Here is a 12219-nt window from a genome sequence, read left to right as displayed (position 1 = left end):
GCCCCAAGGCGCTTCACAGGAGCGATTATCAAACAAAATTTGACACCGAGCTGTAAATATAGGGGCAACGATGAATAAATCCCTTCCCTTTCCATCGGCCAGTGAGACAGTACAACACAGGGCCTTCAACGGATCCACAAGAAAATTCCCAACATGAAACATTTCAACAAATCGCAAGGTAGATTCTCCTTGTTCTGGTGTATCAGATGGTCTGGACAAGAAAACAGGAACAGTGGGCACGGGGGAGTGTGAAAGAATGAAAGAATGAACTTGCATTTCTATAGCGCCTGTCACAACCTCGGGACGTCCCAAAGCACTTTACAGCCAATTTGCGCACAGCGAGATTCCACAAACAGCAATGAGATAAATGCCCAGATTATCTGTTCATTAATGATGTTGGTTGAGGGATAAATATTGGCCCCAGGACACCTCCCCTGCTCTTCTTCAAAATAGTGCTGTGGGATCTTTTACGTCCACCTGAGAGGGCAGACAGGGCCTTAGTTTAACGTCTCATCCGAAAGACGGCACCTCTGACAGTGCGGCACTCCCTCAGTACTGCACTGGGAGTGTCAGCCTGGATTTTGTGCTCAAGTCTCTGGAGTGGGACTCGAACCCACAACCTTCTGACAGAGGCGAGGGTGTTGCCCACCGAGTCATGGCTGACACTAAGCGTGCGTTGCTAAGGGATTTCGGGCAGGCTCCCCCCAGGCCCCTCTGGCCTGATTGTCCTGTTTTTTTTTTTACTGGGCCCAAGCGATGAAATAAACCCAGGGAATCTCCTCCACGTTTGTCGTGACTCTACTGGTGGATTAAAATATAAAACTCTGGCCGATATCAAACCTGCGGGGAGTGTGCAAAACTCGACAAACCCTTCCTTCCTTTCCCGCTGTTCCAGGGGAAGCTGCCAGGGCACTTGATGGGGCTGAGCGACGGTCTTTATCTTACAGGTCATGCAGGGCTTTAGATTAAAAAACTGGTACTTGTAGCTAGCAGCTTTGACCATGTCATACTCCTCCTCATTGAGGAAAATCACGTGACTGTAGTTGCTGTTGCTGGGCAACCAGGAGACCTCAGCAAACGTCTGGGTGATGTTGTCCACTTTCAGATGGGAAGGGGCCACACAGACATCCTTCCCAACCAACAAGGTGCACCTCAGGCGGTCCGAGTTTCCTCGGTCTGTCACGCTCTGAATCGATATCCGATAGGTAACATTGGTCAGATTGAGCTTCTCTATCAGGGCTTTAGTCCTGCCTCCAAAGGGTATATTAATTCTCACTTCCTTGTCCACTAGAACATTGTAGCTGTTGATGGTTCCCCATCCTGGAGGCACGACTGACGGTTCCCATCCTACGATCACACTTTTGGCTAGTTGTTTGATCAGGTTGATTTTCCTGGGATAAGGCACAATATCTTCACCAATTTCGTCGATATTCACGTCCAGTGTTCCTGTGCCGTTATTATACATGGTGGTCTCCGTCTGACTGGGCAACAGACTATCTGCCTTGGAATCCTGCAACGTGCTTTCGCTGTGGAGATTGAGGCCCACGTGATTCCCGTCTGAATTGAGTAAATTATTGTCCAGCTCGGTGTCCACAGAATGGAACAGAAACAATTCTTCATCTTGCAACAGAGCAACAAAGTTGGAAGGGACGAGTCCTCTTCGGCCATCCATCAGTTCACCTGTGGAGAGAGGGAAAGGCAACACAAAGTCAATGCACTCGCAACAAGGAGGCAGGTCAAAGAGCAGCACGACTGGAACAAAAGAACTTTATAAGATGATACAGCACAGAAGGAGGCCAATCAGCCCATCGTGCCTGTGCTGGCTCTTTGAAAGAGCTATCCAATTAGTCCCACTCCCTGCTCTTTCCCCATAGCCCTGCTAATATCTCATTTTTGTAAACTTCTATGATTCTGTAAACTTCTATGATTCTTGTAAACTTCTATGATTCTATAGAGGCAGTAGTAGAGGCGGGTACAATTTTGTCTTTTAAAAAGCATTTGGACAGTTACATGGGTAAGATGGGTGTAGAGGGATATGGGCCAAGTGCAGGCAACTGGGACTAGCTGAGTGGTATAAACTGGGCGACATGGACATGTTGGGCCGAAGGGCCTGTTTCCATGTTGTAAACTTCTATAAGTATTTATCCAAATCCCTTTTGAAAGTTATTATTGAATCTGCTTCCACCGCCCTTTCAGGCAGCGCATTCCAGATCATAACAACTCGCTGCGTAAAAAAAATTCTCCTCATCTCCCCTCTGGTTCTTTTGCCGATTACCTTAAATCTGTGTCCTCTGGTTACCGACCCTCCCGCCACTGGAAACAGTTTCTCCCTGTTCACTTTATCAAAACCCCTCTCATCCTCAGGATGTCCCAGAGTGCTTCACAGCCAACAAAGTACTTTTAAAGTGTTTCTTACTCAGACAAGCTATTTCCAACAGTAAATCCTACAAACTCTTTCCTTCATTCTTTCTGATTTTCCAGTTTAAAGTACTGAGATTATTGCCTGTGATATCGGACGAGCCTATCACACACTCACCTGACACTCCCCACCTGTTATTTGAACACATTTACTGTATATGAGTTAGTACCTCTGAAAAAATAGCAAAGGAACATCGCACAAATACGCTAAGAGTTTGGCCACTAATGTTGTCAGTTGTCATGTCCAGGCTTTGGTCACTGTCAATATTGCAGGATGTTACTTGGTCCATTGGCTCCTAGTGATGGGACAGGGACAGCAGATTTAATTCATTTTCATCGTAAAGCTGAACTCTTAAACTAAACATTCTCGGGATGGGCATCGCTGGTAAGGCCGGCATTTATTGTCCATCCCTAGTCACCCTGAGGGGTGTGAAGAGTCAACCGTGTAACGTGGGACTGGAGTCACCTATAGGCCAGACCTTTCCTGAAGGATATTAATGAACCACTGGGTTTATATGACAATCTGGGAACTCTCGTGGTTATTTTATATGGAGCCAGCCCACAAATCATCAGATTTAATAAATACTGTTTCCCAACTTGCCATGATAGGATTTGAACTCACAACTGGGATAGGTTTGATGGGCCAGTTGGTGTTTTCCTGCCCATTAGTTTCATATGTTCATAACCTCTGGATTTCTGGTCCAGTACCCTAACCACTACACCAGCGTACCTGTTACCAAACTGGCACAAACTTCTTGTTCAGTCCAACATCAAAACCGATCTACAACTCATTTAGTGACCTAAGGGCGTCAGAGAACAAAGAGCGATATGGGAAAAGGACGGGGAAATGGGATTGGAGTACTTTGCTCCAGTTGAAGAGATAGCACCAACACAGGCAGGATGGGCTGAATGGCCTCCCTCTGTGCTGTAGTTTCTGTGATTTTTTTTGCACATTGAGTGGATCCCCCTATTATTACCATTTAATGGACCTGCCCCCAGCCCCGAGGTAGTTAATGGGAATCCCGAGTCCTGTTGGTACAGCAATACCCTGGGCAAGAGATGAAGGGGAGTGAGATGATTCTATAGGGTTAACTCTACAATCCCCGCTCCCTGCAGGGAAGCTATGCTCGAAGGGAATGTGGGTGGGGATAGGGCTCGTGAACTGTACCCCGATTCTGTATCCAATCCTCACAGTGACCTGCTGGGACGTGGGACTAACCCTTAAATCAGACTGGTGTTAGCAGGCTGTGTAATGGGGCCACGTCTTGTACAAAGGTTGATAATTTGGAGGGTGGATAATGGGAATAATGGGATCCTGGATATTGGGAGCTCCAATTATTGAGGTTTTAACATGGTGGGAATTCTTTTAGTGCCCAGTTTTGCCTCATGCCAAACCAATCAGCAGCATTATAACATCGAATCCCATACCCACACCTTGTCATTCCTGATCACCCAAATTAGAATTCCTATCAGATGCTGTTTTTGGCCTTTTATCTGATGCATGAGAATAGCATCACCTCCAAGCTCCCCCCCAAGTCTCACACCATCCTGACTTGGACATATATCAACAACAGCAACTTGCATTTATATAGCGCCTTTAAAGTAGTAAAACGTTCCAATATCGGATTTAGGAGGATGAGTAACTCCAACTTTGCAATGAGACAATAATTGGTGGAGGGTTTGAAGTTACATTATCTGCAAAGAATTTATTTTCAAAGCAATTAGTGCTGATGGGAACGTGTGAAAGTTTGGGAGGTAGAAATTTCCATTCCCCTGTTTTTGGAAGAATACTTAACAGAGTTGAGCCCATAATCCAGGCCGATACTCCCCAGTGCGGTGCTGAGGGAGTGCTGCACTGTCGGAGGTGCCGTCTTTCCGATGAGACGTTAAACCGAGGTGCCATCTGCCTTCTCAGGTGGACGTAAAAGATCCCAAGGCGTTATTTCGAAGATGAGCAGGGGGGAGTTCTGGCCAATATTTATCCCTCAACCAATACCTAAAAAAGCAGATTATCGGGTCATTTTCTCATTGCTGCTTGTGGGATCTTGCTGTGTGCAATTTGGCTGCTGTGTCAGCTACATTACAACAGTGACTACACTTCAAAAAAGTACTTGGCTGTAAAGGGGCTTTGGGACGTTCTCAGGTCATGAAAGGCACTATATAATTGCAAGTCTTTTTTATCATTCAACCAAGTTTTGCCTGAATTAAAATAGCACAAAGAGAAATGTGATACAAGTGTGTCAGGTGTTTGTACAAGAACTGTAGTGAACAGTCACAATGCTCCTTATTTGTTATTAGTTACTGTTCTCTTGCCATCAGCTGACAGGAGAGTTCAGGACAATAGAGTAAAAAATGACGGGGGCCACTTTTGTGTTTTGGATCTGACATTCTCCTGGTTTTCAGATGTCAACACAACGAACCTTCATAAAAACCATCTTCATCCATGTCTCCATAAACGTACAGATATTTCCCAGCTTTGAGGGGCAGTTCTGCTTCTGGATTCTCATTAGGTCCCTCATAAGGGTTGTAACTAGATTCAAAAAGAGAGATAACAGGAGTTAGTTAAGAGAAGTCTTGAACTGTGGTGTGAAATCTGAGGCTTAATCTATTGTTTTTTGATGAGTGCGAAACATAGAAACATGGGAATTGCTGGACAGAAAAAGACCAAGGTCCATCTAGTTCACCACCTCCCATCCTGGTAGTCCCATGATACAACGATAATGGAGTTGTTGACTAATCAGAGCAATCAATCTCAATCAATGAGTCTCCAACAGACCCAGACATGAGGTGAGGAAAACTCCCAGTGGGGGAGAGATTTGGGAACCAGAGGTCCAAAGTCACCTGTTCCTCCCGAGCCTGTTACCACTCACCGCACGTCCTGTCTCAAATTACTCATATACTCTAGAGAAAGAAATCTATTTCCGTTTGCTGCATATTTGGCAGGGTGAATAACAGTAACACGCCAAAATATATTTTTGTTCATCATTAAACGTGTCGAACTAGGCAGGTGAAGGTGCTGAGGTCACTGTAATTTACTCTGCTCTTCTTATATCGGTAACCACAGGATTCAGATTCAAAGTAATCGGCAAAAGAACCAGGGGGGAGATGAGGAGAATTTTTTTTTTACGCAGCGAGTTGTTCTGATCTGGAACGCGCTGCCTGAAAGGGCGGTGGAAGCAGATTCAATAATAACTTTCAAAAGGGAATCGGATCTATATTTGCAGGGCCATGGGGAAAGTGGAGGGGAGTGGGATTAATTAGATAGTGTGTTTAAAGAGCTGGCATAGACACGATGGGCCCAACGGCCTCCCTCTGTGCTGTACGATTTTATGATTCTGTGAACACTGCCAATGTGTCTCCTCCATAATTCGTTGTAAACCATCATTACAGTAATGAAATCAATAAAAGGTGCGATATAATTGAGGTGTTTAAAATGATAAAACGATTCAGTAAGGCAGTTACAGAGAAACTATATCCTCTAGCGGGGGAATCCAGAACACGGGGACACAATTTAAATTTAGAGCTCGGCCGTTTAGGAGTGATATCAGGAAGTGTTTTTTTCACACAAAGGGGAGTGGGAATCTGGACCTCTCTCCCCCAAAAGGCAGTGGGTGCTGGGGGCAATTGGAACTTTCAAGACTGAGATCGGTAGAGTTTTTTTTTAGGAAAGGAAATCAAGGGATATGGATGGAAGACGGGTAAATGGAGTTGAGGTACAGATCAGCCATGATCTAATTGAATGACGGAGCAGGCTTGAAGGGCTGAATGGCCTCCTCCTGTTCCTATGTTCCAACCAGTGATGTCACCAGAATTATACTGCAGCAAAAAAAAAGTCTGATTGAAAGGATTTAATCTGCTGGGACAGCATGGCCCAAGATCCTTCCAGGCTCATTATTTTATTGGATCTTCGACTAACTGGTGTCAGCTTGGCTCAGTTAGTAACACTCTTGATGCTGAGTCAGAAGAAAAGAAAGCCTTGCATTTATATAGCACCTTTCACAGCCTCAGGACATCCCAAAGTGCTTTACAGCAAGTGAAGTACTTTTGAAGTGTAATCACTGTTGTAATGTAGGAAATTTGTGCACTGCAAGATCCCACAAACAGCAATGTGATAATGAGCAGATAATCTGTTTTAGTGATGTTGATTGAGGGATAAATATTGGCCAGAACACCGGGGAGAATTCCCCTGCTCTTCTTCGAATTAGTGCCATGGGATCTTTTCTGTCCACCTGAGAGGGCAGACGGGGCCTCGGTTTAACATCGGAAAGGTGGCACCTCCGACAGTGCAGCTCTGCCTCAGTACTGACCCTCCGACAGTGCAGCATTCCCTCAGTACTGACCCTCCGACAGTGCAGCTCTCCCTCAGTACTGACCCTCCGACAGTGCAGCTCTGCCTCAGTACTGACCCTCCGACAGTGCAGCATTCCCTCAGTACTGACCCTCCGACAGTGCAGCGCTCCCTCAGTACTGACCCTCCGACAGTGCAGCGCTCCCTCAGTACTGACCCTCCGACAGTGCAGCGCTCCCTCAGTACTGACCCTCCGACAGTGCAGCGCTCCCTCAGTACTGACCCTCCGACAGTGCAGCGCTCCCTCAGTACTGACCCTCCGACAGTGCAGCGCTCCCTCAGTACTGACCCTCCGACAGTGCAGCGCTCCCTCAGTACTGACCCTCCGACAGTGCAGCGCTCCCTCAGTACTGACCCTCCGACAGTGCAGCACTCCCTCAGTACTGACCCTCCGACAGTGCAGCGCTCCCTCAGTACTGACCCTCCGACAGTGCAGCGCTCCCTCAGTACTGACCCTCCGACAGTGCAGCGCTCCCTCAGTACTGACCCTCCGACAGTGCAGCGCTCCCTCAGTACTGACCCTCCGACAGTGCAGCGCTCCCTCAGTACTGACCCTCCGACAGTGCAGCGCTCCCTCAGTACTGACCCTCCGACAGTGCAGCGCTCCCTCAGTACTGACCCTCCGACAGTGCACCGCTCCCTCAGTACTGACCCTCCGACAGTGCAGCTCTCCCTCAGTACTGACCCTCCGACAGTGCAGCTCTCCCTCAGTACTGCACTGCGAGCGTCAGCCTAGATTACGTGCTCAAGTCTCTGGGGTGGGGCTTTGAATCCGCGGCCTTCTGACTCAGAGGCGAGAGTGCTGCCCACTGAGTCACAGCTGACGTTCCAGGTTTTAAGCACATAATCCAGGTTGATACGCCAGTGCTGCACTGTGAAAGGGACTGTTTTTATAATGAGCCATTGAATGGAGACCCTATTTGCTTGTTCAGGTAAACGCAAAAGATCCCACTGACACCGTTTGAAGGGGAGGTCTCCCCAGGGTCCTGGCCAACATTCATCCCTCAACCAAAACAGTTTAACTGGTTCTTCATCTCGCTGCTCTTTCTCGGTCCTTGCCATGTTGGCTGCGTTTGTCTTGAAAACAAACTTCAAAATATAATTCATTGGTTGTGATGCACTTTGGGATGTCCTGAGGACGTGGAAAGGTGCGAATAAAACACAGCTTCTCTCGTTCTAAAACTTTCAGTGCTTTGAGTTCAGTCCCTTTACCAACTGCGGGAGACACTGAGATGTAACATCACTTGTAGTTTTCATTTAATTCTGGAGAGGGAGACATCGTACAGGAGATTAGTGTGTGTTAGCTTCTTTGGAATTCTCTACCCCAGAGGGCTGTGGATGCTCAGTCACTGAGTATATTCAAGACTGAGATCGATAGATTTTTGGACTCTAGGGGGAATCGAGGGATATGGGGATCGGGCGGGAAAGTGGAGTTGAGGTTGAAGATCAGCCATGATCTGATTGAATGGCGGGGCAGGCTCGAGGGGCCGAATGGCCGACTCCTGCTCCTATTTCTTATGTTCTTTCATGCATTGGGTCTGATTTCTAAATTAAGGAAGGGCAGCAAGTATTGTTTGGTGAGATGCTGAAAACATCCTTGTGCCTCATGATCTATTTAGAACTGAACTGAGGCAATGAATGAAACATCGCCCGAAACACGGCCTCTTGCTCATCCCCGATTTCCTTCACTCCACCATTGGCGGCCGTGCCTTCTGCTGCCTGGGCCCTATGCCCTGGAATTCCCTCCCTAAACCTCTCTCTCCTCCTTTAAGACGCTCCTTAAAACCTACCTCTTTGACCAAGCTTTTGGTCACCTGTCCTAATATCTCCTTATGTGGCTCAGTGTCGAAGTTTGTTTGATAATCGCTCCTGTGAAGCACCTTGGGATGTTTTACTATGTTAACGGCGCTATATAAATGCAAGTTGTTGTTGTTAAAGCTCCTGTCTCACTGAACATGCGTTCAATCCGTTGAAAGCTGTTCAAGGAGATGTCCCGTTGTTTCATTTGCTGTTTGTCACTTTGTACAAGCCCATTGGACAAGAGTCTTCTGCAGTATGTGTGGAGTATGGTGCGTGTGACATCCCCCCACTGCAATCACTCCTGACACTGTTACCTGCTTCTACCCTATCCGAGTCACCCCAAGTATCAGGAATTTAATTATTCATTGCAGGACACTCTCAATTACAAATATTTCAAACGGTGGGATGTACATTTAAAAAGTTTTGAAAATAACATTTCGTGTAAGCACCAAGGAAATACCCAATGCAATAGCCAGTGCTGCCAGTTTTTAAAAAAATTGTTCATGGGATGTGGGCGTCGCTGGCGAGGCCGGCATTTATTGCCCATCCCTAATTGCCCTTGAGAAGGTGGTGGTGAGCCGCCTTCTTGAACCGCTGCAGTCCGTGTGGTGAAGGTTCTCCCACAGTGCTGTTAGGAAGGGAGTTCCAGGATTTTGACCCAGCGACGATGAAGGAACGGCGATATATTTCCAAGACGGGATGGTGTGTGACTTGGAGGGGAACGTGCAGGTGGTGTTGTTCCCATGTGCTTGCTGCTCTTGTCCTTCTAGGTGGTAGAGGTCGTGGGTTTGGGAGGTGCTGTCGAAGAAGCCTTGGCGAGTTGCTGCAGTGCATCCTGTGGTGTTGGAGCTGAAGGACTTGCAATAGATGCCTGGGAAACAAGCTGAATATTTTTAATAATGTCCATCCACAGGACTGGCTGGTCCTTGGACTCCGAGACTGAGGCCTGTACCACAGGATCCTTCCCTTTCTCTACACGCCCCTGTATGTGAAGATTCTGACTTGTGTTTGACTGCTCTGTTATAATCTATTTTTAAACACACAAACTCTTTTTCTCTCTCTCTTTTCCCCCCTCTCTCTTTCCCTCTCTCTCTCTCTATTAGGCACAGAAGTCAGAAAGTGTAGTTTATTCACCCATAAAGCCCAGGCCAACATTAACATTGCTGGGTAGAATATCAGAGTATCACATTCACAAAATAGACATCTTCTCGGGGAATCAAAAGTCAAAGTTATACTATAAAATGTACATTTATTTGATGTGTATTAAGTAAACTATATTATACAATCCGTATTGTGGACCCCTATTTTAATCAACACTTTTCTCTCAATTTCAAAGTCAGCTTTTAACATTAATACTTTGCCTTGCAGTTCCTTCTACGATTCTTTCAGAGGTATAAAATTCAATGTTTTGAGCAAAAATATATGAATTACATTTTCTATCAAATGTTTTCTGAGTAAGACTGATCACAGTAACTCCTCACCTAGAATATCAGGTGGGCAGACTGTCCCATCCGTTTAGGATCTGGATTTTTATAGGGAAAGACCAGAAATATAAAACTTTAAGAAATTAAATTAATTTGCATTTTGCTACTTTCCCGAATATTTCCAGTACTTTGTGCAACTTAAAGGTTCTCCTTAAATAAACATATTGAAATTCAGGACATTGATTCAGGACCTCCCTCCAAACTAGAATTAAGGTACAGTCCCTCCAGAATCTCCTGCTCTTCCATCAACCCTAATATTGCTGGTTGCTTTTGGCCTGTCCTCAAAATACATGTGGACATAGGAAACATAGGAACAGGAGGAGGCCATTCAGCCCCTCGTGCCTGCTCCACCATTTGATGAGATCATGGCTGATCTGTGATCTAACTCCATATACCTGCCTTTGGCCCATATCCCTTAATACCTTTGGTTGCCAAAAAGCTCTCTGTCTCAGATTTAAATTTAGCAATTGAGCTAGTATCAATTGCCGTTTGCGGAAGAGAGTTCCAAACTTCTACCACCCTTTGTGTGTAGAAATGTTTTCTAATCTCACTCCTGAAAGGTCTGGCTCTAATTTTTAGACTGTGCCCCCTTCTCCTAGAATCCCCAACCAGCGGAAATAGTTTCTCTCTATCCACCCTATCTGTTCCCCTTAATATCTTATAAACTTCGATCAGATCACCCCTTAACCTTCGAAACTCTAGAGAATACAACCCCAATTTGTGTAATCTCTCCTCGTAACTTAACCCTTGAAGTCCGAGTATCATTCTAAAATACAATCACTGTAACTGTTTATATGATTTATAAAATTAATAAACAAAGGTAACACTTCAAAGTGCAAAATTCTGCTTGTTGCACACATAAGGGGGCCTGAAAAGAATCAGGAGAGAAAGCTGAGCTGAACAAAGGAATTCCAATACAGAGCAAGACTCAAGAGAGGTCGTGGGGTAATCTCAAGGGCTGGATTTACAAAAGGACATGGACAATATCACGGGTGAGTTCAAAGTTTCTTTTCTTGTCGGGTAATTACATTTTATGTCTCTGTCACGATATAAACTTTATTTTTAGTCCACTTGTTACTGTCAAGGCCTTGGCGAGGGTGCAGAAAAAAGATTTACTAGAATGGTACCAGGGATGAGGGACTTTAGTTATGTGGAGAGACTGGAGAAGCTGGGGTTGTTCTCCTTAGAGCAGAGAAGGTTAAGGGGAGATTTAATAGAGGTGTTCAAAATCATGAACGGTTTTGACAGAGTAAATAAGGAGAAACTGTTTCCAGTGGCAGGAGGATTGGTCACCAGAGGACACAGATTTAAAATAACTGGCAAAAAAGCCAGGGGGGAGAGGAGGAGAATTTTTTTTACGCAGTGAGTTGTTCTGATCTGGAATGCGCTGCCTGAAAGGGCGGTGGAAGCAGATTCAATAATAACTTTCAAAAGGGAATCGGATAAATACTTGAAAAGGAAAAATTCACAGGGCTCTGGGGAAAGAGCGGAGGGAGGGTTGGGACTAATGGGATAGCTCTTTCAAAGAGCCGGCACAGGCACGATGGGCCGAATGGCTGTATGATTCTAGGTGCTATGACTCAACAACAACTTGCAATTATGTTTAAAGTAGTAAATATCTTAATGGTGTCAGGTCAGGTGTTAAAACCTGTTACCGTAGTGACAGAAGACGGTGCTACCTGTGATTGGTGAAGAATAAGCTCTACGTGGAGGTTAAATGACCCGGTCACCTCCAGAAAGTTCCAATGGTTTTGGCCATTTGACCCCTGGGGGAGGGGGCAGTGGGACCAAGGTCTGAGGGGAGGGGGCAGTGGGACCAAGGTCTGGGGGAGGGGGCAGTGGGACCAAGGTCTGAGGGGAGGGGGCAGTGGGACCAAGGTCTGAGGGGAGGGGGCAGTGGGACCAAGGTCTGAGGGGAGGGGGCAGTGGGACCAAGGTCTGGGGGGAGGGGGCAGTGGGACCATGGTCTGAGGGGAGGGGGCAGTGGGACCAAGGTCTGGGGGAGGGGAGTGGGACCAAAGTCTGAGGGGAGGGGGCAGTGGGACCAAAGTCTGGGGGAGGGGAGTGGGACCAAAGTCTGGGGGAGGGGCAGTGGGACCAAGGTCTGAGGGGAGGGGGCAGTGGGACCAAAGTCTGGGGGAGGGGAGTGGGACCAAAGTCTGGGGGAGG

The 12219-nt window shown here is 46.5% G+C and overlaps 1 protein-coding gene across 2 annotated transcripts in view; it reads right to left on the bottom strand.

The window, feature by feature from the left end:
• The window catches only part of rimbp2b (RIMS binding protein 2b), a 275923-nt gene that overhangs the window by 33527 nt on the left and 230177 nt on the right, over positions 1-12219 (bottom strand). For both annotated transcript variants that reach the window (XM_068006203.1, XM_068006202.1), the window contains 2 exons: positions 4839-4948; positions 841-1680 (listed from right to left, as the gene is read on the bottom strand). In XM_068006203.1, the coding sequence (XP_067862304.1) occupies positions 841-1680; positions 4839-4948 (950 nt within the window). The remainder of the gene's footprint in view (positions 1-840; positions 1681-4838; positions 4949-12219) is intronic.

The sequence above is a fragment of the Heptranchias perlo genome, chromosome 25 (genome assembly GCF_035084215.1).
Source record: "Heptranchias perlo isolate sHepPer1 chromosome 25, sHepPer1.hap1, whole genome shotgun sequence".
Classification (NCBI taxonomy): domain Eukaryota; kingdom Metazoa; phylum Chordata; class Chondrichthyes; order Hexanchiformes; family Hexanchidae; genus Heptranchias; species Heptranchias perlo.
Note: the sequence above shows the minus strand (reverse complement) of the source record. Positions and strands in the feature narration are given on the sequence as shown.